This window comes from Neomonachus schauinslandi, chromosome 9, assembly GCF_002201575.2.
Source record: "Neomonachus schauinslandi chromosome 9, ASM220157v2, whole genome shotgun sequence".
In the NCBI taxonomy this organism is placed as follows: Eukaryota; Metazoa; Chordata; class Mammalia; order Carnivora; family Phocidae; genus Neomonachus; species Neomonachus schauinslandi.
In genome coordinates, this window is record NC_058411.1 from 21,344,874 (window position 1) to 21,370,747 (window position 25,874).

Consider the following 25,874-nt stretch of genomic DNA (forward strand, 5'->3'; position numbering starts at 1 on the left):
GCCCATTTTTTAGGCAGGTTGGTTGGCTTCTTGTTGAAGTTTGAGTCCTCTTGATATTTTATTTTTTATTTCTTTTTAAAGATTTTATTTATTTATTTGACAGAGAGAAACACAGCAAGAGAGAGAACACAGGCAGGGGGAATGGGAGTGGGAGAAGCAGGTTTCCCTTGGAGCAGGGAGCCCAACAAGGGGCTCGATTCAGGGCCCTGGGATCATGACCTGAGCCAAAGGCAGAGGCTTAACGACTGAGCCACCCAGGCGCCCCTCTCTTGATATTTTAGATAACACTCCTTTATCACCTGTCTTTGCAAATAATTTCTCAGTCTGTAGCTTGTCTTTTCATTCTCTGGATGGTGTCTTTTGCAGACTGAAAAGTTTTAATTTTAATGAAGTCCAGCTTATCAGTTATTTCTTTCACGGATCATGATGCTGCTCTTCTACCTAAAAAGTCATCATCAAACCCAAGGTCATCCACAATTTCTCCAGTCTTCTAAATTTTTGTAATTTTGTGTTTTATATTTGGGTCTGTGATCCATTTTGAATTAACTCCTGTAAAAGGAATTCTTATTTCCATGCCTAAAAGTCTGTATCTAGATTTATTTTTTTGCATGTGGGTGTCCAGTTCAGCACTACACTATTTTTTTTTTTAATTTTATTTATTTATTTGACAGAGAGAGACACAGAGAGAGAGGGAACACAAGCAGGGGGAGCGGGAGAGGGAGAAGCAGGCTTCCCGCTGAGCAGGGAGCCCGATGAGGGGCTCGATCCCAGGACCCCGGGATCATGACCCGAGCTGAAGGCAGACGCCCAACGACTGAGCCACCCAGGCACCCAGCACTACACTATTTGTTGAAAACAACCTTTTCTCCACTGTATTGTCTTTGCTTCTTTGTCAGAGATCAGTTGGCTATTTTGATGTGGGTTTATTTCTGGGCCTCTGTTCTGTTTCATTGATGTATTTGTCTTTTTTTTTTTTTTTTTTTGCTAGTACCATACTCTTGATTATTGTAGCTTTATGGTGTGTCTTGAAGTTGGATAGTGTTAGTCTTCCAGCTTTGTTCTTCTCCTTCAATATTGCATTGGCTGTTCTGGATCCTTTGCCTCTCCATATATTTTTAGGATTAGTTTGTTGATATTTACAAAATAACTTGCTGGGATTTTGATTGGGATTGCATTGAATATGTAGATCAGGTTGGGAAGAACTGACATTTGGCAGTATTGCATCTTCCTACCCATGAACATGAACTTTCTCTCCATTTATTTCATTCAACTATGATTTCTTTAATCAGAGTTTTGTAGTTTTCCTCATATAGATTTTGTTAGATTTATATTTAAGTATTTGGATGCAAATTTAAATGGTATTATTTTTAATTTCAAATTTCACTTGTTCATTGCTGATATTAGCATCTAATTTTAATCTCTCCTCTGCTTTATTTTTAAACCCATTTCAGACATGCTTATCTCATGGGGCTTTCTCCTAGAAAGAGCCAACAAAGCTAGTAGTGGAATTTTTTCCAGCTTCTTATTTCCATGCCTAAATGTGTGTGTGTACTTGTCCTTGTACTTAAATTGGCAATACCCCTATGTTTTCATTTTCTTTTATCCCAATTTGAAAATATGTACAAACAATTAAAATTGAGATCCTATCTTTTTTGTGATTGAGATCCATGACAAAAATTAATCATCTGGCAGAAGTGGTCATGAACCATATGACTGGCTTTTTTAATGTAGATTAGGAATACTTTGTGTTTGAGAAATGTTAGAATACCTTTTTAGTGGTGGTGTTGATTTAGGTTGTGGAATTTAATGAGTCTGGATGTATTTCTTTTTGGAAGTTTACTTGTAACAGAAATGGTAACATTGAAATTTTATAATGGTTTCTAATAGACTAATCCAGATTGTTGAGCTTGTAAATTATTTCAGTAATGAGGCTTCCTACTCAAATGCCTAAATTATTGGAGAAACTCTTGTAAGCATTTGGTGTACTATCAAATTCAGTGAAGATAAATATTTTCCCAGATTACCCACACATAACTCAGTATGTTGCCTAGGTTAGAATTTCCACATTGCCAGAAAATCTTCACTAGGCAAATGCTGACATACCTATCCTAACATAATTGCATGCCATTAAGTTCACCTAAGTTTCATGTGATGTTATAATTGAAATATATATATATATTTTTTAAATTAATTTATTTTTTTATTCTTATGTTAATCCCCATACATCATTAGTTTTAGATGAAGTGTTCCATGATTCATTGTTTGTGCATAACACCCAGTGCTCCATGCAGAATGTGCCCTCCTCAATACCCACCAACAGGCTAACCCATCCTCCCACCCCCCTCCCCTCTAGAACCCTGTTTGTTTTTCAGAGTCCATCGTCTCTCATGGTTCGTCTACCCCTCCGATTTCCCCTGCTTCATTCTTCCCCTCCTGCTACCTTCTTCTTCTTCTTTTTTTTTTCCTTAACATATATTGCATTATTTGTTTCAGAGGTACAGATCTGAGATTCAACAGTCTTGCACAATTCACAGTGCTTACCAGAGCACATACCCTCCCCAGTGTCTATCACCCAGTCACCCCATCCCTCCCACCCCACCCCGCACTCCAGCAACCCTCAGTTTGTTTCCTACAATTAAGAATTCCTCATATCAGTGAGATCATATGATACATGTCTTTCTCTGTTTGACTTATTTCACTCAACATAATACCCTCCAGTTCCATCCACGTCATTGCAAATGGCAAGATCTCATTCCTTTTGATGGCTGCATAATATTCCATTGTATATATATACCACATCTTCTTTATCCATTCATCTGTCGATGGACATCTTGGCTCTTTCCACAGTTTGGCTATTGTGGACATTGCTGCTATAAACATCGGGGTGCACGTACCCCTTCGGATCCCTACTTTTGTATCTTTGGGGTAAATACCCAGTAGTGCAACTGCTGGATCATATGGTAGCTCTATTTTCAACTTTTTGAGGAACCTCCATACTGTTTTCCAGAGTGGCTGCACCAGCTTGCATTCCCACCAACAGTGTAGGAGGGTTCCCCTTTCTCCGCATCCCTGCCAACATCTGTCGTTTCCTGACTTGTTAATTTTAGCCATTCTGACTGGTGTGAGGTGGTATCTCATTGAGGTTTTGATTTGGATTTCCCTGATGCTGAGCGATATTGAGCACTTTTTCATGTGTCTGTTGGCCATTTGGATGTCTTCTTTGGAAAAATGTCTGTTCATGTCTTCTGCCCATTTCTTGATTGGATTCTTTGTTCTTTGGGTGTTGAGTTTGATGAGTTCTTTATAGATTTTGGATACTAGCCCTTTATCTGATATGTCATTTGCAAGTATCTTCTCCCATTCTGTCGGTTGTCTTTTGGTTTTGTCGACTGTTTCCTTTGCTGTGCAAAAGCTTTTTATCTTGATGAAGTCCCAATAGTTCATTTTTGCCCTTGCTTCCCTTGCCTTTGGCGATGTTTCTAGGAAGAAGTTGCTTCGGCTGAGGTCAAAGAGGTTGCTGCCTGTGTTCTCCTTTAGGATTTGGATGGACTCCTGTCTCACATTGAGGTCTTTCAACCATTTGGAGTCTATTTTTGTGTGTGGTGTAAGGAAATGGTCCAGTTTCATTCTTCTGCACGTGGCTATCCAATTTTCCCAACACCATTTGTTGAAGAGACTGTCTTTGTTCCATTGGACATTCTTTCCTGCTTTGTCAAAGATGAGTTGACCATAGAGTTGAGGGTCCATTTCTGGGCTCTCTATTCTGTTCCATTGATCTATGTGTCTGTTTTTGTGCCAGTACCATGCTGTCTTGATGATGACAGCTTTGTAATAGAGCTGGAAGTCCGGAATTGTGATGCCGCAGGCTTTGCTTTTTTTTTTCAACATTCCTCTGGCTATGCGGGGTCTTTTCTGGTTCCATACAAATTTTAGGATTATTTGTTCCATTTCTTTGAAAAAAGTGGATGGTATTTTGATGGGGATTGCATTGAATGAACATGGATGCAAAAATTCTCACCAAAATACTAGCCAATAGGATCCAACAGTACATTAAAAAGATTATTCACCACGACCAAGTGGGATTTATCCCTGGGCTGCAAGGTTGGTTCAACATCTGAAAATCAATCAATGTGATACAATACATTAACAAAAGAAAGAACAAGAATCATATGATCCTCTCAATAGATGCAGAAAAAGCTTTTGACAAAGTACAGCATCCTTTCTTGATCAAAACTCTTCAGAGTATAGGGATCGAGGGTACATACCTCAATATCATAAAAGCCATCTATGAAAAACCTACACCAAATATCATTCTCAATGGGGAAAAACTGAGAGCTTTCCCCCTAAGGTCAGGAACGCAGCAGGGATGTCCACTATCACCACTGCTATTCAACATAGTATTGGAAGTCCTAGCCACAGCAATCAGACAACAAAAAGAAATCAAAGGCATCCAAATTGGCAAAGAAGAAGTCAAACTCTCACTGTTTGCAGATGATATGATACTTTATGTGGAAAACCCAAAAGACTCCACCCCAAAACTGCTAGAACTCATACAGGAATTCAGTCAAGTGGCAGGATATAAAATCAATGCACAGAAGTCAGTGGCATTCCTATACACCAACAACAAGACAGAAGAAAGAGAAATTAAGAAGTCGATCCCATTTACAATTGCACCCAAAACCATAAGATACCTAGGAATAAATCTAACCAAAGAGACAAAGGATCTTTACTCAGAAAACTATAAAATACTCACGAAAGAAATTGAGGAAGACACAAAGAAATGGAAAAACGTTCCATGCTCATGGATTGGAAGAACAAATATTGTGAAGATGTCAATGCTACCTAGAGCAATTGAAATATATTTTGACATCAAATATTTTAAAATTTATTTTTAAAAGTAAAATCCTAAGGTTTTTGATTATTCATCAAATTTGCATAAAGATGCACGTAAGAACTCTTATTTTGTTTGGAAAAAGACTGTGGTACATTTGTTACATGTTTTCTCACCTTATAAAAAATCTAGTTATTCTTGGTGTAAGTCTTTGAGGACTAGAAGAATGTCACTTTTCTTAACTACTTACCAGGTTTAAAAAAAATCTGAAAGTTCTCATATCAATATCATAATGAACTTCTTCACCTTCTCTTAATGGTTCTAAAATTTTCATCTTTATAGAATAATTGTATTATTTTTTTTAAAAAATCTGCCCAAGAATTCACACTCATAGTCACACACTGTTGCTGTTCATTCCTCCATCCATTGCAAAATAACGTCCACACCTGCTTTTAAAATCCACTTTGCTGGGGTGCCTGGGTGGCTCAGTCGGTTAAGCATCTGCCTTCGGCTAAGGTCATGATCTCAAGGTCTGGGATCCAGCCCCACATCTGGCTCTCTGCTCTGCGGGGAGTCTGCTTCTCCCTCTGCCACTCCCCCTGCTTGTGCTCTTTCTCCGTCAAATAAATAAATCTTTAAAAACATAAAAAATGAAATTGACTTTGCTTTACTTTACTAGTAGTCTTCTCAGTCAAATTCAAAGGAATCATGGTATTACTTTTCTTACTTGACCCCTGTTTTTCCCTCTTCCTTCTTGGAACTCTTCACTGACTTCTATGTTTCTACTCTTTCCTGGTTCTTCTGAGTTCCTTGTTTTCATTCTTTTCATTTGAATCTTTTTCCTTCGTTCACAGCTTGTCTTTTAAATGCTGGGTGTTGTCTAGAATCCTCTTTATGGGGTTTCTCACTTAATAGTTCTCCCTAGAGGTTGTTATTTAAATCTTATGCTTTAGCTATCACCTGTAATGATGATCCCTAAATCTTAAGTCCACTAATCTTCAGTCCCCCAGTTGGAGCCTCTCATTGGACATCTTCATGTGCTATTCCACAGAATGCCCCAGTCAACAGATTTACAGCTGAGTTCATCCTTTCCTCAAAACCTGTTTTTATTTCCTTTTTCAATTGATGCCACCATCTTTTATCCAAATAGCCAAGGCTAAAATACAAAGAACATCTGAAATTATTCCTTCTCTCCTCCATCTGCTTTGTCCCTATCTATTTATAGATCTTGGTATTTCTTGAATTTGGCCCATCTTCTTTATTCCCACTATCCCAGTTTAGTCATGCTTTGTCTCATTTGTATTACCCTCTTAACTTATTCTATTCCTCTGTGATCTGTCTTCTATACTGCTGCCACAAACCATTCATGTTACTCTTGCTTAAAAGTTTTGTTATATGTTATTGAGTTCTTACTACACATGAGGCATTTTGCTACACATTTTATGTTATCTCCTTTAGTTCTTATAACTACACTATAAGAAGGGTACTAGTCTTATTTCCATTTGAATAAGGAGAAAAAAAAAAAGACTGAAGAATAAAGAGATTGCCTAAGGTCATATTTGTGGGAAGTAACAGACCTGAATCTCTTTCTCCCCAAACCTGAACTCCTCAAACGCTTAACTGCTATGCTCTACTGACCCATCGTGTTTGTAGCAAGTGGCAAGTGTTCTTCAAAGTGGAACATATGAGACAATCCCCTGGGTATGAGAGGAGAGTGTTCGTAACACGATTTACATTTTATACCTTATGTTTTAAGTATTTTAATTTTGCTAAACGTTTTGTTATATATATGTATGTGTACCTAGGTATATATTTATATATCCATATTATTTTATATGTGTCTAGATTATGAAACTTATCAAATTATTATGTTTCCACATTAAATATATGTTTCACAAATTATGTATATGTATTAATACATGTATTCATATGTATTAATATCTCCATATTTTATATAATATATATTCCTGTTACTTTGTATGTATAATAATATATATCCTGAAATGTATGCCTATATATTAAGATAGACACTCTAGAGATAGGTTACATGCACACACATATGCATATTTATACCTATCTAAATATAAAATTTAAAATATATATTTGTAAAATGAATACATACTTTTACACATAAACAAATATGCATATTTTCAGGTTGGAAACCTAGCAGGGCTGCGCAAAGTATGGCCCAAGGGGCAAATCCAGACTTTTGTAAATAAGCTTTATTGGAATATAGCTATTCCCGTTCATTTATTCACTGTCTAGGTTACTTTTGCAATACAATGGCAGAGTTGAGTAGTTGTGACAGAGATCATAAGCCTAAAATATTTACTCTCTGACCCTTTACAGAAAATGTTTGCTAATTCCTCATCTATAGGATAATTTCTAAGCTCCCTATCAATGTATAAACACCCTGCTGACTCTCCTTCTTTCTTCCCTCTTATGTGGTAGCTATGTGGAAGTACTGTGTGCAGCTACCTGAATATTAAATCCAGTATTGTACCTCTGTGCTTTATGTCTCTTCCTTTCTCTGAATTATCACCCCAACGCCCCATCTCTTTTGCTTGGTGAGAGTCTATATTCATTCTTTAACTTAGTTTCTGTTTCTTCGCACCTGAGTTTTTCATCAAGATAGAGTTAATCACTCTCTCCTTTGTTCTATTTCTGTATGATAACTGTATCTGTAAAATATCTGTATAGTGTCTGTCATTGCCTTTATCATGCTATTAAAATGCCTATGTATCTTCTTCCGTCCATGTACATACAAGATGTACAATTTTGAACACTTTGATATCTCTTAAGTTCAGATATGTCTTATGAATGATGTATAAATTTAATTTGCTAGTATTTCCTTCCTTTCCTTTCCTGGAAAGGAAACTACCAGAAAAATAGTTAAATTGGTAATATATGTTCCAATTTTTGGCATCTTAGACTCAAGGAAGTATTTTATATGTCTTGTTTCTATTCTTGGAATTTAAGGTAATTGAGAAAAGGTTTTTGTGTTATTTATGTTTGAAGAAGGTGGTGTTACAGTGTCCTGGCGTCACAGACCAAGTATGTTGAATTAAATACTAAGTCTGTCTATATTGTTCAGTGATATAATTTCAGGTGGTAGTCTCCAGAATTAGTTAGTTAGTGATCATACACAGAGATTTAACAGTATCATTTGTTTATTTTGCAAGAAAGAATTATTTTGTGTGTCAACTTCAGTAACTTTCAGTTAATGTATAACTCAGTTGAAAATTCTTTCAGTATTTCTGTGTTAGAGTTTGGAGGTAGAGATATAAGGAAAGTTAAAGAAAAAATATGTAGGATTTCCCTGAGTTCAGTTGTACTAGAAATCCGGTAACATTTCAAGTTTTAGTATCAAAATGGAATAATATTGGATAACACATCAGTGTATATATTTTAGAATACTGAGTGAGACTTGAAACAATAGGCTGGCAAATTCTGAAAAGTCTATTGAGTGTTAATAGTGGGTTCTGTTAGCTGGAATATTAGAACACCAAGGCTTTGTACCATTTCAAAGTACATTCTCCTGTGAATAAAGAACAACTGTCAAGCCTTACATTTTCTCTTTCAAGGGGTTGAGCAGGAAAAAGAGAATCTGGAGAAGCAGATGTCAGATTTGAGGGTGCAGCTGAACTTCAGTGCAATGGCATCTGAGTTAGAGGAAGCGAAGCGGTGCATGGAGCGAAAAGACAAGGAGAAAGCACAGTTTGCAGCACATATAGAGGTGACTTTGCTATTTTTAAGTTGTACTCAAAGAACTTTAGTTCTGTTTCAGAGAATTGCTTAATGAAGTTTTAATAGAAATTTTGTAGTATTTTATGAACTCTAGTTTGAGTATATGTAATGTAAAGTTATGTAGATGACTAATTATACATAGAGATGTCTATGGATTCATTTCTCTTTCATTTGGACCTTAAAGCCAGGAACCTATTAAACTTGAAAACATTTTTGTTATAGTGGCAGTTGAGCCCTTCCTTCAGAGAGATGGGGCCTTTCTTTGAAGGAATGGTGAGTTATCATTTATTTTGGGGTGAAACTGGCAGAAGGCACAGCAAAAAAAAAGGTACCATAAAGGTTTTTAAATCTCTCACGGCTCTACATGAGGCAGAACTGGGGTAATTATCCAAAAATATTAAAAATCAAAAGAAAGAACTTCATAAAAAGGAGATGTCTTAATTCTAATATAATTATATAAATTATATATCAAACATGGATGACAGATTTGGAAATAGATATGTATCAGTCCTCTTCTATATCTGTTTTTATTAGTGAAGTTGTATTCTAATTGTAATAAGGTGCCACATTTGAAGAATTTTCTAAATTACAATGAAAGGTAGAAAATTGGTGTTAAAGATACCTAACTTTATACAATACAAAGGAAATATTTAATGTTACTGCAGTCTGAGTTTCTCTTTCATCTTGTCAGTGCATCAGTGGAAAATGTATTTTAGATTTGGATCAAGATTCAGATTGTAAAGATAATGAAATATTGACATACTTTTTACAGAGCCCTCTACATATATAATAAATACTTATCAGAAATATTATCAGAGCATTTGTAATTGTAGGACTTCTAAAGTTTGCTTCATGGTTATTAATTATTTTAGCCCTTGATCCTGCTGACGAAAGTGCTGAGATATTATTTTGCCGAAGTTAAGTATTAAAAATTAGAAAAAGCTCTGTTAATAAATATCAAAGGTAGAAAAATCACTTTGCTAAGCTGTTTATAACCACATATTGGTCTGTCCTCTCTCTTCCTCTCCATTGTTTCACTTCATTTAGCACTTGCAGAATCAATCAATGAAAAAAAAAAAAACTCACATTCCTAGGCATTTAAAAAATTATAATAACCTAATAATGCTCTTGTTCAAAGAGCCTGGCTTTCCCCTTGTCCTAACAATAGTTCTTTTACATTTTCACCTGGTTAGGGAAAGAGTTGGCATTCTCTTGGGTTAGTTTAGATTGGTTGTACGGGTTTGGATGTGAAAGACAGTTGGACAGAGAGGTTGAACATTTACTCACATATCAAATACTTAATGACTGTCTATTACATGCCAGGCACTGTTCTAGGTGGTGGTGACATGACAGAGAAGAAAAGCCAGGCAAATTTCCCTGTCTCTGTGTGCATGACATTCTAAAATTGACGCAGAAAGTTCTTTGAATTTGTCTCAAGTCTAATTCAAATTCCTTTTGGAGGATGAAAGATTTTTTTCCCAGTTGCCATTAAAAAGGTATTACAAAAAGACATTGTTTATTCTGGAAGAAATTCCCATTAACTAGTTTTATTTTCCCCCTGACTTTATTTTTAACAATAAAATAATTAATTAAATTTTATATCCATTGTTTTAGATTTTGTGACACTTCTGATTATAGCTTATTTTTCATACCTTGTGAAGGCCCTTTGAACATCTCCATACTGTTCTCAAAATGACATCTAGCGGGGGCGCCTGGGTGGCTCAGTTGGTTAAGCGACTGCCTTCGGCTCAGGTCATGATCCTGGAGTCCCGGGATCGGGTCCCGCATCGGGCTCCCTGCTCGGCAGGGAGCCTGCTTCTCCCTCTGACCCTTCCCCTTCTCATGTGCTCTCTGTCTCTCTCATTCTCTGTCTCAAATAAATAAATAAAATCTTTAAAAAAAAAAAATGACATCTAGCGTAGACTTTGTGATGGTATCGGTCATGGATCACTCAATGTGACTTCTGTTGGGTATTTGATTGAAATTTAATTGAAAAGCATTTAGTTTCTGCTTTAGTTTTCAAAAATATTTGGTGTTGGGGTCACCTGGGTGGCTGTTGGTTAAATGTCGACTCTTGGTTTAGTCTCGGGTCATGACCTCAGGGTCGTGAGATCAAGCCCTACGTTGGGCTCCACGCTGGGCATGGAGCCTGCTTAAGATTCTCTCCCTCTGCCCTACTTGCGCTTGCTCTCTCTCTTTAAAAAAAAAAAAATTGGTGTTGCCTTAGACATTCTATAATGAAGTTTAATCTTCTTTAGTTGCTTTTTAGAAACCAAATATAAATAAGAAAACATGCACAAAATGTGACTAATTGGTCAGGCCCCAAAACATTTGCCATAATACTCTTTCTTGTGGTTTGTTCAATCACTAGTCTCTTTCTCTTTAACTTCCTAACACCTTTCCTACAAAACCTTATACCCAGTCTTGTCAACTCATTTTTTCTTTTTTTAAATATGGAACGCTTCACGAATTTGTGTGTCATCCTTGTGCAGGGGCCATGCTAATCTTCTCTGTATTGTTCCAATTTTAGTATATGTGCTGCCGAAGCGAGCACTTAACTCATTTTTTCTTAAACTTTCCTATTCATTTCCATTTTTTTGACTTTATTCCCTTTGTTCACTGTTCCTATAAGGTCCTCTTTTTGTGGAAATCCTAAGCCTTTTCCTTCCTGAAGCCTTCTTCGGCTATAGCTTCTACATGTGATAATCCTTCCTTCTATACCCCATCCTTTTACTCACATCACTAATATTCTTATGGCACCTTTCTCACACTGCCTTAAAGTATATAGGTATATGTCTTTAAAATTTCAAAATGAATTGAAATGAAGGAGATAGGGGACTGCAGAAGAAAGCTGCCCTGTCACTAAGACAAATCTGACCTCGATGTCCTTACCTTGGTGAAGACCTTGTGTTTCAGTCTTGTCTTCACATCTGGAAACTTGAATTTTCTGTGTCCTAGAATTAATGTGGCCCAGGAGACATTCATACTAACAATGAAACCCATCAGAGAACAGTATATAAAAGAGTGCCAGCTCATTGATGTACCCTGTGGGGGCTCTATATGGATATTTAAACACTGTTGTATGCAGAGCATCAAGTCACCCAATTTTCTATACCTAGGTTTTAGAAAGGTGAATTAGTAACCAAGAAGTTGCTTGGTGAACACAGTCAGAGAATACTGATGTGTAAAGGACTGTTTGTTCCTGGCTATGGTAAGGCTCTCCCACCTTCTACCTCTCTTTAACAGAGTCCTTGTAACCAGGGATCTATTTATTTCACCAGATTCTGTTTTTATTTTTGGAGTGTGTTGAACTGACTTCTTTTGTCTTTCTAACAATCTTCTCTGCTTCCACTCTGATGCTCAACCTTCTGTTTGCATTTTCTTTTAATATGTTGCTATGCACAGATTTTGCTCTGGGCCATTTACCAGTACACAATGATGTTGTAATTCAAACTTGTGGCATTCTGGAAGCCACTTATGAATTAAATACGTATATCTTTCTTCAAATCATAAATGAGTATGGGTTAAGAACCAGGTCTTATCTCTGTATTTCTTTGTGCCCCGATAGTGTCTTACCCATATTAGTATTTGTTGACTGAAATAGTGAATTGTAGAACACTTTTATGGTTAGTTTTCAAAGCTAACATTTGTTGTCTGGTCATTCTTTAAAAGCACATTAATTTCTGGGAGAGTTGTCGGTCAGTATTCAAGGGGACACTTGCTCTTTCTCACTAATTGCATTAGTTTTTGTTGATCCAGAGTATGTTTTAAGCAGTTGTTTTACACTGGAGAAAAACAGTGAAAATAGCTTGTAAAAAACCAGAATGAAAGCTGAGTTTGGGTTTGCATAATTTACCTTTCAAATTGTACCTAAAACCCTAAATCTGTATATGCATAGAAAATACTAAGTACATTTTTTTTCTTCTTCTAAACTTGAGTTGAACCTCATTAACCTTGATAGGCTATTTGTATTCATAAGAATTCCGAGTATCCTTGATCAATGATTCTCCCTGATTTAATCTCACCCTCCATCTTCCATCAACTTACTTTTCTTGAAGAAAAAAATTTGACTTTTAAATTCAACAAGGAACTTCAAAGAAAGAAAAAAAAACACAAGGTGCTGTACATAATTTAGATTAAATGTTGAAAGTGATAATTGAGTGACAACTGACATGATTATTCATTAGCGGAAACTTAGAACTGTAATGCCATAATTTACTTTTAAAAAGAGGGTAGTGGAAAACAAATGATAATCAATAATAACTTTTCTTTTTGATGATGAGTACATTAGGAACAGAAGGAAGGTTGTTCCTTTTAATATGCTTTTAAGATAAACTTTTGATTCTTGCATATCTTATATATAAAGCTGGCTACTTTGCTATCTCATAATGCCCCCTTCAATTCAATACTACTTTATTTTTTTAATTTTTTTATTTTTTAAAATATTTTATTTATTTATTTGACAGAGAGAGAGACAGCGAGAGAGAGGGAACACAAGCGAGGGGAGTGGGAGAGGGAGAAGCAGGCCTCCCGCGGAGCAGGGAGCCCGATGTGGGGCTCGATCCCAGGACTCTGGGATCATGACCTGAGTCAAAGGCAGATGCTTAACGACTGAGCCACCCAGGCGCCCCAATTCAATACTACTTTAAAGCCCTTCTTAGAGACCTACATTGTCCTATCTGTAATTTTCTATTCTTTTTTTTTATCTTAATAATTTCTTCCTTATCCAAGTGCTTGTTGTAAAATAAGGTACTGAGTACTAAGTTATTTTTAATACACAGATTATAAAGAAAACAAATATTGGCAGCAAAACTTTATAGACAGGCTAAAATTGTCGAACCTAGTGCAGATGAGGTCTGCCTCTGTTATTAACCACATTAACTGACATTGAAGCAGATTGCTAAGTCCACAAATGCTCTATTCTCCGAGTTCTTCATGAAGATGACTACTGGCAGAGATGCCCTACAAGTAAAAACTCCAAAACTAAGTGAACTTTTACACTTTGAAGATGATTTAGTTTAATTCTTAAATCTTTCATCTATGGAAAAATCGGAGTTGTGAAGAAAGGCAGCTCTTCTGTTTTCTGTAACTCAGAGTTGCATAGTATTTCTATCAAGCCAGAAAGTAGAAGTGGATCAAATATTTTAAATTTTCCTTTGAGACATCACCAATATTTACTATTTAGTAGGGTCAGTAAAGAAATAATTTAGGAATAAAAGTGTCAATTTTCAAGTTCTTTATTTTCTGAAGTCATGATAATTTCTGCCTCATGTGTTTTATGTATAAGTTGAATGTGTAGGCCTTTGTGTATGTCTCTGTGATGTGTGTGCACGTGTACATGGACACATGCATAAAGGGGTGGGGGGAGGGAGAAACTTACACTCCCCACATAACAATGAAGTATTGATAATTTATGTTAATTATAGATAGATTTGACGTTAAAAGCAAGTATAAAGATAACATATACCTTTGGGAATAATTATCAAAGGACTTGCTATGGAAAAATAGGTGATATATAACAAATGTAGTATTTTTTGCAGAATCTTAGTAATTGATAGTTGTTCATTTCTTGACCACTACAAACGCTATTAAAGGGATATAGAGTAGACTTTATAATAAGCATATCTTAATCGTTCATGCATTATTCCTGAAGTCGTTATAGTTAACCTTTAGAGTGATTTTGATTTGATAGCGTTATCATTTTAAGTGGAGACTTAAATTGTGTTTTAGAAGTTTGTTTTCAGGCAGCTTTCTACCAGGAGAAATGAGACTATACTCAGCCTTAAACAATGAAAACAGTGGGCCTGTTGTACTCTTAAATGTTGGAATGGTATAAATTATCTTTGCAAAAAAACGTTTTTAATAAGTAACACATGGCTAACATAAGCAAAGGTCAGTGTTAGCAGTTTTTTCAAATGTATTTAATTTCTAGTACTTTACTTGCATGAAGTATGAGTTTATGATACAGTGCTTATTTGGGGGGGAACCTATAATGGTGTTAGGCTATAGTTTGCTCTTCCTCAGTGAAGATTAACAAATTAGGTAAACTTTTGGCAATTCTGATTAGAGAACAGTTTCTGCCTTTGTTAATGGTGGATTAGCTTGTTGCAGAACAGACTTCTTACTGAGAAAAACTAGAAAAGCTGGGTAAGACATATATTTTTAAAAATATGTTTGAAGTTATCAGAGAGTTATCTGGGTATAAGGACAGGAGGAGTCATGTATTCTGTTGAGGAGTGGAATGCAGAGTGATGGATCTGATACTTGGCACCACTTTTCCCCTGAAAAGTTTAAGTCACAAACTGAACAAAGCTTACAGTAGAACTTAGGCCCATTAAAGAAGAAGGACGCTGCTAATCATCCCACTCTTTCAGTTGGGATACCCGAAGGGCTAAACCCTAGAGTCTGGGTAAGCTGGAAATGCACCAACAGTCACAAAGACTGTAACATAGCTTTGAATCTGCTGTGATGTTATCTGTCCCTACCCTAACTGCTCATCTAAACAAAAGTAGATCTTTCGAGGAGGAAGGCATTATTCAGAGCCCTCATAATATTTCTATAATTTGTTATATAGTGTTTAGCATTTGATCAAAACTCAGCAGTCATATCAAGAAATAAAACCACATTACTAAAAAACAAGATATAAGCGAGAAATAGAAATAGGCATATAGACTGTTCAGATACTGGAGTTGACAGAAATCAATTTTAAAACATTGGTTATTGGGGCACCTGTGTGGCTCAGTCGTTAAGCGTCTGCCTTCGGCTCGGGTCATGATACCAGGTCCTGGGATCAAGCCCCCTATCGGGCTCCCTTCTCTGAGGGAGGCCTGCTTCTCCCTCTCCCTGCTTGTGTTCCCTCTCTCACTGTGTCTCTCTCTGTCAAATAAATAAATAAAATCTTTAAAAAAAAACAAAACAAAACATTGGTTATTAATATGTTAAGAAATTAGATCATAAGATAGTTCTAGTAGAGAACAGGACATTATAAAAAGAATATAAATCTTGTTGAATCACAGATCTGTACCTCTGAAACAAATAATACAATATATGTTTAAAAAAAAGAAGAAAATAGCAGGAGGGGAAGAATGAAGGGAGAGAAATCGGAGGGGGAGACGAACCATGAGAGATGATGGACTCTGAAAAACAAACTGAGGGTTCTAGAGGGGAGGGGGGTGGGAGGATGGGTTAGCCAGGTGATGGGTATTAAAGAGGGCACGTATTGCATGGAGCACTGGGTGTTATACACAAACAATGAATCATGGAACACTACATCAAAAACTAATGATGTAATGTGTAATGATTAACATAAGAGCTGGATAGATAGGTAGGGTTTAACCAAATATTAGATTCATTTTTTTTCTTATTCCTCTGAAGAATTTTATGAGACTTCCATCCATATGCATGCTTAGGTTATATAATTTATTATGTGGTTTGGTTTCTGGTTTTATGATCTGTTTTTCTATCTTCTAACTGGCAAAGAACCCCAATTTATTCAGTCTTTCGTTCAGTAAATTTTGATTAAGAGTATTAGGTATTGAGTCTAGTGGTAGAATCTGGGGGTACACAAATGAAAACAACATTCATTGCCCTCTGTAAAGTCACAATCATTGAACTCACATTTAGCACTGAAGTTTCACTTCACTAGGAAAGCCAGGCCCCCTTCAGTATGGATGGGCAGAATCATAGTGAGATTTAAAATGAGGAACAAAGGTATGGGGAGTCTGAACCTTAGGAGGTGAGCATGAGGAGTACCCATCCTTACCGTACCAAGATGGCCCCCATCCTCCGAGGACAGAACAATAAATGTAAAAGCAAAGAGTCATCAGAATACAAAAAACAGCGGAAATATCTTCAAATAGAAATTGGTAATTGGTCATTGAAAATCTGAACAATGGTTTTATAGTTTTACAGGCTTATTATGCCACATTATCCAGTTATATTTGTTTGTTCCTTCTAGGATACAGGAAACTGGGAAACACTCAAATGGGGGTTTAATGTAGGGAGGCAAGAAACTATCTTGACAGCTGCCCTCCTGGGCTTCATGGAGAAACAATGCTGTCATTGAGACTCTTTAGATTGCAAAGATAAGAAAACTTGAGCCGTCGCTGTTTTGGGTTTAGCATTAGTTCATTGGTACAGTCATCTGTGACCATGGTGGTGGAGTCACTGGACTCTATTGGCCCTCTTTTTTTGTATGTGTGGATTTGAATTACTGTTGAGTATCAATTGCTTTCAACCTGAAAAACTTCCTTGAATATTTCTTGTAGGCTGGTTTACTAGCAACACATTTTCTCATTTTTTGTTTATCTGAGAATGTCTTTATTGCACCTCATTTTTATTTTTTTTTAAATTTTATTTATTTATTTGACAGAGAGAGAGATACAGCGAGAGAGGGAACACAAGTAGGGGGAGTAGGAGAGGGAGAAACAGGCTTCCTGCTGAGCAGGGAGCCCGATGCGGGGCTTGATCCCAGGACCCTGGGATCATGACCTGAGCCGAAGGCAGACACTTACGACTGAGCCACCCAGGCGCCCCTATTACACCTCATTTTGCTGGATATAAGATTTTAGTTGACTGTCTTTTAGCACTTTGAATATGCCAGCCCACTGGTTTTTGTTCTTCCTTGTTTCTCATGATAAGTTTTGATCCTATTGCATTCTTCATTCATGATGAGCCACTTTTCTTTTGCTGCTTTCCAGATTTTCTCATTGTCTTTGCCTTCAGTGTTTGACTCTATTTGTCTGTCTGGGGGGATGATGGCCCTTCTATAGGTCTTTGATTCTTAATGAAGTGTGTTATAAAATTACTAATCTACTTTATATGTTAATAAGTGAAGGATGCGTATAGTAACCTTTAGGGTAACTACTAAAAGAAGAGTAATCGGTATATAACTAATACAGAGGAAGAAAGTGAAACAGTTAAAAGAATTACTTCCAAGGGGTGCCGTGGGTGGCTCAGTCATTAAGCGTCTGCCTTCGACTCAGGTCATGATCCCAGAGTGCTGGGATCGAGCCCTACATCAGGCTCCCTGATCAGTGGGGAGCCTGCTTCTCCCTCTCCCACTCCCCCTTCATGTGTTCCCTCTCTTGCTATCTCTCTCTGTCAAATAAATAAATAAATAAATAAAATTAGAAAAAAAATTACTTCCAGGGGCACCTGGCTGGCTCATTCAGTAGAACATATGACTCTTGATCTCAGGGTCGTGAGTTCAAGCCCCTCATTTGGCGTAGAGCTTACTTAAAAAAACAAACAAAAAAACTTCCAAAAAAAAGTCTTATTGACGTACTGTGTACTTACTATGTACTTACTATGACTGTACTGTGACTTCCAACACTGGATAAACAAAGATTTTTTACTAGGACACCAAAAGCATGAATCATAAATGAAACTAATTATAAATCGGACTTGAACAAAATTAAAAATTTCTTCCTTATACTTGGCTGCATTAGGAAAATGAAAAGAACAAGCCACCCTGGGGGAAGATATTCACAGATCCTATATGGAACAAAAGACTGGTATCATGTTTATATATCATTCCTATATATTTGGTTCATGATAGCAATGCCTGGTTGTTTTAACACTTGTAATCAGTATAAGAGAAAATCATATTAGTGTCTCAAAGAATAGAGATAAAGCATTTATGAAAGTTCAACATCCATTAATTAGGGAAACTTTTAGTAAAAAGGAAGAGAGGGAAACTTCCTGATACTGCAGGGTATCTACTAAAAACCTATAGCGCACGCTGTACTTAATAGTGAAATACTGATTGGAAATGAAGCCAACACTTCCCTTCTATTCACCAATGTAATAGGGCTAATAGTCCAGGCAGTAATTAAGGGAGAAAGAAAGGTATCTGTTTAAAGGAATTAATAATGCTGTCTTTATTTCCAATTGATATTTTAAAAAATCCAGACACTCTATAAGAAAATTATTAACACTGACAAGTCAGGTTATGTATTTCAGCTAAGACAATAATTAAAACCAAATACCAAAATAAAATGAACTTTGGTCAAATCTAAACTAAAAACAGGCCACTGAATCGTGTTCAATCACATTGTTTCCACAAAACATATTGTCCTAAGTATTGATTTTTGAGAACAAATAGAATTTTTTTCCACTCTTAGGTAAAATTTATGCAATTTATTTTTTTTTAAAGAGTATATGCATAATCAACATTAAGAACAGGAAAGGATCTCTACCTATACATACAAAGGAGAAGAAAAATTATAAAGAATATCAAGTCATGTTGGTATGAATCAATGGTTGCCCTAGATTAACATTGCCCAGTAGCATTTTCAACAATGATGGAGATGTTTTATAGCTGTGCTGTTCAGTTTGTTAGCCATATGTACTCTTAGAGCACTTGAAATGAGGTCAGTGTGACTTGAGTTTTTAATTAATAATTTTACTTAACCATAGGTGGAACTTAACAGGTGGGAATGTGATTGGATGGTATGAAATTGGATTAGGAACCATGTCTTGAATTCCTTTTGATATAGATAGCACACTGATTTTACTTTGCCTGAATATGACATGGCTGTATGGTGGGAGCGTGGTAGTCTTGGATTTTATTGAGAGCTGATTAAAGAAACATCCCTCATAGTCAGCCCTTCCTAGAAAATCAACTGGAGTCAAGAAAGGGTTTATTATTTTTCTTTTTTTGTGTGGTAAAATGTACAAATCATAAAATTACCATCTTAACCATTTTTAAATATACAGTTTAGTGGTATTAAATAAATTCACACTGTTGTACAACCATCCATCCTCATCCCCACTGAAACTCTCTATTAAATAATAACTCCCACTCCCCATCCTAACCAACCTCCCTCCCACCAACTTTCTGGCAACCAGCATTATAACTATTATACTTTGTCTTTATGAGATTGACTGCTCTGAGTACCTCATATAAGTGGAATCATACAGTATTTGTCTTTTTGTGCTTGGCTTACTTCACTTAACATAATGTCCTCAAAGTTCATCTATGTTGTAGCATATTGCAGAATTTCCTTCCTTTTCAAGGCTGAATAATATTCCATTCTATCTATATACCACATTTTGCTTATCCATGCATCAGTTGATGGATACCTGGGTTCCTTCCACATGTTAGCTATTGTAATTAATGCTGTTATGAACATGAGTGTACAAATATCTCTTTGAGACCCTGCTTCCAATTTTTTTTTTCTTTTCTTTTTTTTTTTTTTTAAAGATTTTATTTATTTATTTGAGACAGAATGAGAGAGAGAGAGCACATGAGAGGGGGGAGGGTCAGAGGGAGAAGCAGGCTCCCTGCCGAGCAGGGAGCCCGATGCGGGACTCGATCCAGGGACTCCAGGATCATGACCTGAGCCGAAGGCAGTCGCTTAACCAACTGAGCCACCCAGGCGCCCCCTGCTTCCAATTTTTGGGGTACATATCCAAAAGTAAAATTACTAGATCACGAGGTAATTCTGTGTTTAATCTTTTGAAGAACCACCATACTTTTTTCCACAGTGGCTATACCATTTTCTATTCCTACCAGCAGTGCACAAAGGGTTCCAGTTTCTCCACATCCTCATCACTTGTTCTGCCTTTTTTTTTTTTTTTCCCTGTTGTTGTTGTTTGTTTTTGGTTTTTTTAATAGTAGCCATCCTAATGGGTGTGAGGTGGTATCTCAAGTGATCGTTATTTTTGTTTGAAACAGTATTTACTTAAAAAAATAGGGCTCTTTTTATCTCATTTAGCCTCCTTAGCTTTGATTTGTCTCAAGAAATAAAAATTGAGAAATCAAGAAAAGTTGATTTCTCTCAAGTGCACAGCGCTATTGTATCATGTAAGATAATGTGTCTGATCTCTGTGCTCTATAATGATGTAGAGCAATAATATTAAGTGTTAGGTTACATTTAAGTTCTCCTCTTTGCTATATATAATGTAATTAGGGATGACATATTTCTTTAGTTGAACTATGAACTTTATCTTGGTCCTCTGAGCTGCCACATCGATACTGGTGAGACACAGGTGTCTGTCTTGTATTGATACCTGCTTTGTCCTATTGCATTTCATAACAAATGTGTTAATCAGAGGCAGTTCCACCTCAATCAGAAGCAGTCCCAAATACCAATCTGCTTTGGTTTTATCTTATCTGTATTCAAATTTTCTTCTCCCAAAGTGCCTACTTTAGTTAAACATCAGAGTTGCAGAGTTACAATTATCAGTCTAATAGAGTGTGAGAAAAATGAAGAAAACACAAATATACTTGAGATATGTGTGCCAGGGTCAGAATTCCCCCAGTGTGTTGCTGGGGCCTAGATTTTAATTATATGTGCCCTTGTGTAATAAGTTGAATACTCTGAAGAAATGTGTATTTAAAATGTTCCATGTAGTGAACATCATGGCTAATGAAACAGAAGTTAGTATTTTATTTCTTCACAAAGAGATGAATGTATTTAATTAATTGAACATTATTTTCTGTACTTTGCTTAAGCTTAGTATCATGTTTCATTAAAAAGTACAAGGAAACTGTAGTTGTATGAAGCAGATATGTTCTCATAGGATTTGTGGAGAAATAATTATTTTTAATCACTGAGAAAGACCGAGGAACCTGTTATTTGGGATTAATGTCCTTTTCTGTGTCTCTGCTTCATTTGGCAAAAAGGAAATGGTAATAGTATATGTAGACAAATTAGGATAGAAAAGACAGAAGGTTTTATTTGTAAAGGAAGAATTATTTGTGACATTGTTATTATAGTGGCCCCTGATATTTTATGTAGCTGATCCCTAACTAATAAAAGGGTTTTAATCAGTTATTAAAGATTATTAATATGTATTTTGCTTGAGTTAAGAAAAATTGACTCACAGATTTTAAGTATATATTCTACTTTCTACCAATCATGACTTTAACAAGTTTTAAATAGTGAGATCCCAATGAGTGATGGCCTGATTTAGCTTCCTGTAGCTATATTTCTGGGCTACCATACTTGTTTTGCTTGGTTTAAGTTCTTTTATTCAGAGACTTCCCTTAGTTCTCCTGACTGTGGAAAATCGATTAGTTGTCCTCTCACTATCAGTTCATAAAACACCTAAATTATACAGAAATGAATGAGTTTATCAAGACATGCAAGAGTATGTCAGGCTAATTTCCCAGTAGAGGTGAGTGGGGCATGGCTTAATTGAGAAGCTGAGAATTTCAGGTGAAATCCTATTAAATCTGTTCTTTTGTTTATACAGTAAAAGCAAAACTTTATAACATCAGTTAGGGGTTAGTGTGGGAAATGGAACTGCTCTAGGTATTTTATGCAATAGTTGTTTATAATAATACTGGCAGATGTGGCCTTGCTTAGGCTTCTAAGAAGGGATAGCACAAAGGGGGATATTCACTATGGAACAAAATAAATTATATCTTTAAGACCTTGCTGGCCAGTAGCAAAAAGCCAAATTAGCAAGTATATTGTCTCTACCTCATTTCCACATTCTAATTCTCTCTATATTGAATTTAATTTGCCCCCCCCCCCCAACCTAGCTTAAGGGAGTCTGAACATTGAGTTTTGTAGCCTCTGTGGAATAGAAGAATATATTGGAAGGAGGTGGAGATGGGGCTGACTGCTTTCGGTCAGGTCATAAACCACAGTGCCCTTAACCAGGTTTTCTTTTAGCTGAGCAACATGACTTGCCTTGTATTTTTCATAGCCCTTGAGGCTAGCCTTGTGTCCATAGTTGGCACTCTGAGAATGCTGGTTGAATTCATGTTAATCCTAATGTCACATTTACAAATACGTATCCATACATTAGTAATGTTATATTCAATGTGTAGTTTGGGTTTTTTTTAAAGATTTATTTATTTGAGAGAGTGAGAGAGCCCGTGAGCGTGGGGGGGGAGGGGCAGAGGGAGAGAGAGTCTTACGCAGACTCTGTGCTGACCGTAGAGCCCAACATGGGGCTCAATCTCATGACCCTGAGATTGCTACCTGAGCCGAAACTAAGTCAGACACTTAACCGACTGCAGCACCCAGGCACCCCTCAATGTGTAGTTTCTTTGCAGGTTTTTGTTTTTAAAGCTTCCTGTCCATTTTAGGTTAGTTAAAACTAAATCATCTATACATGCAATTAACTGGTCATGTGGAACCTAAAATGTTCCAACATGCTGGAAAAGAGTTTAATTTCAATAAATACAAAAAATATTTATTTATTTTTTCCTGTGCTTGAATCAGTCCTCTTTCTCACTGAGATATTTACATCTCATTTTAGATATAATATCCATATTCAGTCAGTGTTTTCATCTTGTGTCTGCTTTAAGGAAGTCATATTTTGGGCTGGAATTAGTCTTTGTTCACAGAGTCAGTATTAAGATAATTAATTGAATTCTGTTGCGAATGGTGTTCTACTTGAGGCTTGTTTGTTACTTACTAACTTTGTCGCCATTTTTGTCCTGATAAAGAATTGAGCTTTATATTTGCCTATACTTTAAATATCATTTTTGTTTCAATGTATCATTTTGATAAGGCAGTTGCTACTTTTCACTGTGCTGGGTTTCTAGACACTGTATTGTAAAACAGATCATTCTCTTGTGGTTTGTTTGTGTTTATATGAGAAATTTTATAATTAAGAATGGTGCTCCCAACCAAGGAGACTTGGGAACCAGAACATTTATGCTTAAGATGACCTTGTCATCAATGCCAAGATATAAAAACTCTTAATCTTTATAATAATTTAAATTTGTTTTTTTAAATTTTTGATAAAGTGAGTATAATACAAACACGTAAGTTTACAGTATACATGTTTAGTGTACTAAAAAGTATGTGATGTGTACGTCTGTGTATCTATAACTGTTGTACCATATATTTGATGTATCTAAAACTCAAAGGCTAGCAATTATAAAAATTAAAAGAAAAATTTATAGTAATTTTTTGTCCTAGAATTTAGAAGAGGCTTTTATCAAACTCTTTGGGAAAATTGACCAAGTGGCTTTTTCTCTCCACTAATTTTTCATTTGTAAATAAAGCCTTTACAGGTGACTGTATTTCCATTTGGCTTGCCCCTAAGTTGAGATCATTCTTTTTCAATATTATAGAATCAAGTTATTTTGAATTCTTACAGAAGACTTTTTGGGAGAGGTGTCTAGTTGATCAGATTCTCTTGTTAATCTTTTCCTTCTTCCCCGTTCTCCTCTCAACCACATTTCCCCTGCCCACACCCACGTTATGAGCACTTTCATCATGGAAGAAGGCACCAAAGGGAAACAGAACAGGAATGCTATGCACACTCTTGCCCTAGTGGTGTTGGCTTCTGAGATTGGCTGGCATGGGCATTCATTTTCTCTCTAGCCATGTTTCTGCCTCTTTCTTCCCCCTGCCTCCCTTTTTTTGCTCTTTGTCTTTATTACTTTCACTAGCAACTACAAATTATCTTCTTTTGGTTCCCTTAGCTATCACCTAATGGTGTTAGCTCAGGGCTCTTTTCTGACAAAGAATCATTGTTAGAAAACATTATATAAAGATAAGGACAGATGAAGACACTGAAGAATGAAATGTAAGTATAGATTAGGTAGCATAAATTGGGAAGAGAGACTGAATTTGAAATACAGAAGAAAAAATTGCTCATATATATCACATTTATTAAAAATAACTGTTACGTGTCTGTTGCCTAACCACGCTGTATGGTTCTCTGTAGCAGTAGAATGTGGAACCATGCCGTCTTGTTCGTCTTTGTGTCTCAGCAGCTTGGCTATTGCTGAGTGCAGTTAATGTTTATTGGATTGAATGGAAACATACCTATATTTTCTTCAGAAAGACGGAGACTGATAAGTGGTGTTTTCTTTTTTTTCCCCTAGTCTCTTGAATGCCATAGATCTATTATAAGCCAGCTCGATTGAATTTGATTGCTGGAAATGGAATTCAGATGAGAAAAAAGTTAGTTCTAAAAGTCCATTCCTGCTTTAAAAGGATGATCTTCAATTATTTTTAATGTTGCTATGATATTTTAATATCCTAATGTTAACATAATGTCCTTTGGTGATTAATCTTTCTCAAGCACATATCTGATCACGTTATTCCCTTGCTGAAAAACTTTCACAAGCTTAAACTGGATTTCAGCATTCTCCCACCCTGGTTTCTGACCTTACTTTTTAATCTCTTTTTAGGCCTCTTGAACTTTTACTCCTCATGAACAGCCCTGATGGCCCAGTCTGTGGCTCTTGCCCATGCTACTGTTGGTCTTAAATGCCTGTCCTTTATCAGTGACCCAATCTTTTCTCTTCTTCACACTTGAGTTTGCTCATTGTCTCCTTATTATATGTACCTTTCTTTATGAATTCTTGCTGATCAGAGCAGTTTCTCTTGAATTTACTAACTTAAATTCTGTTTCTACTAGCTAACATTGATGTCACTTCCCTCCTGCTTGATCATATTTGTCCCAATCAATGTTTCTCATACAGTACTTTCCTCAGTGTCTAGCTGGTGTCTTGAACATAGAAGGAGATAAGTAGTCTATACCTGATTTTGTTTTAACCAAGTCAACTCTATTCTGTGATTTTTTTTTTCCCTCTCAGTTTTATGACGGTTGACAGAATGTTGCAGAAACATCCTGCATCAGAGATTGTATAATTCCTATTTAATATTTCCTCCTATCTCAGGAAAGAACATGGTAACTTACTTAATTATTTAACAGGTTTTTTGGCTAGTATCCAAGTCAGTAATACAGTGAAGTGGAATCAATGTTAGTTTGAATATTAGGGACCTGTGGCTAGTTCTTTCTCTGCTGTAAACTACTTCCCTTATCTTGGATTGATTGCTTTATCTCCTTGTCTCTCAATTTCCTCATCTTTAAAATATAGACGTTGGATTACCTCTCCAATTTTTAAAAAAGATTTTACTTATTTGAGAGAGAGAAAGTATGCACAAGCAGTGGGGAGGGGCAGAGGGAGACAGAGAAGCAGACTCCCACTGGGCGGGGAGCCCAATGCAGGGCTTGATCTCAGGATACTGGATCATGACCTGAGCTGAAGGCAGACACTTAACTGCTTAACCGACTGAGCCACCAGGTGCCTATCTCTCTAATTTTAATGTTGTTTCTAGTTAGTAATAAACCTTTGCCATTGTTGAGTTCCTAAAATGTGCCAGTCAGTCTTCCAGATGTTTATCTAATTGATTTTGTGTAGGTCATCATTCTTCTGATATGTAGATGTTATTGAGTCCTCTTTATAAATTTAGTTACCTTGGCTCACAGATGGTAAGCACTTCTCCTAAGGTTATAGAGTGACAGAGCTGGGATTTGATCTCAAGTCTGTGACTCATGTTCTTTCCATAATATGCTGCTGTTTCCCTGG

The 25,874-nt window shown here is 36.3% G+C and overlaps 1 protein-coding gene and 1 non-coding gene across 2 annotated transcripts in view; one reads left to right on the forward strand and one right to left on the reverse strand.

Annotated features, from left to right (window-relative positions):
* Positions 1 to 25,874, forward strand: part of CEP128 (centrosomal protein 128) — a 375,030-nt gene that overhangs the window by 67,388 nt on the left and 281,768 nt on the right. Inside the window, exon 11 of the mRNA XM_021679614.1 lies at positions 8,416 to 8,567. Coding sequence (XP_021535289.1) covers positions 8,416 to 8,567 — 152 coding nt within the window. The remainder of the gene's footprint in view (positions 1 to 8,415; positions 8,568 to 25,874) is intronic.
* Positions 11,026 to 11,132, reverse strand: LOC123325749. The gene has a single exon (XR_006540607.1). It is a non-coding gene; the product is annotated as a U6 spliceosomal RNA (small nuclear RNA).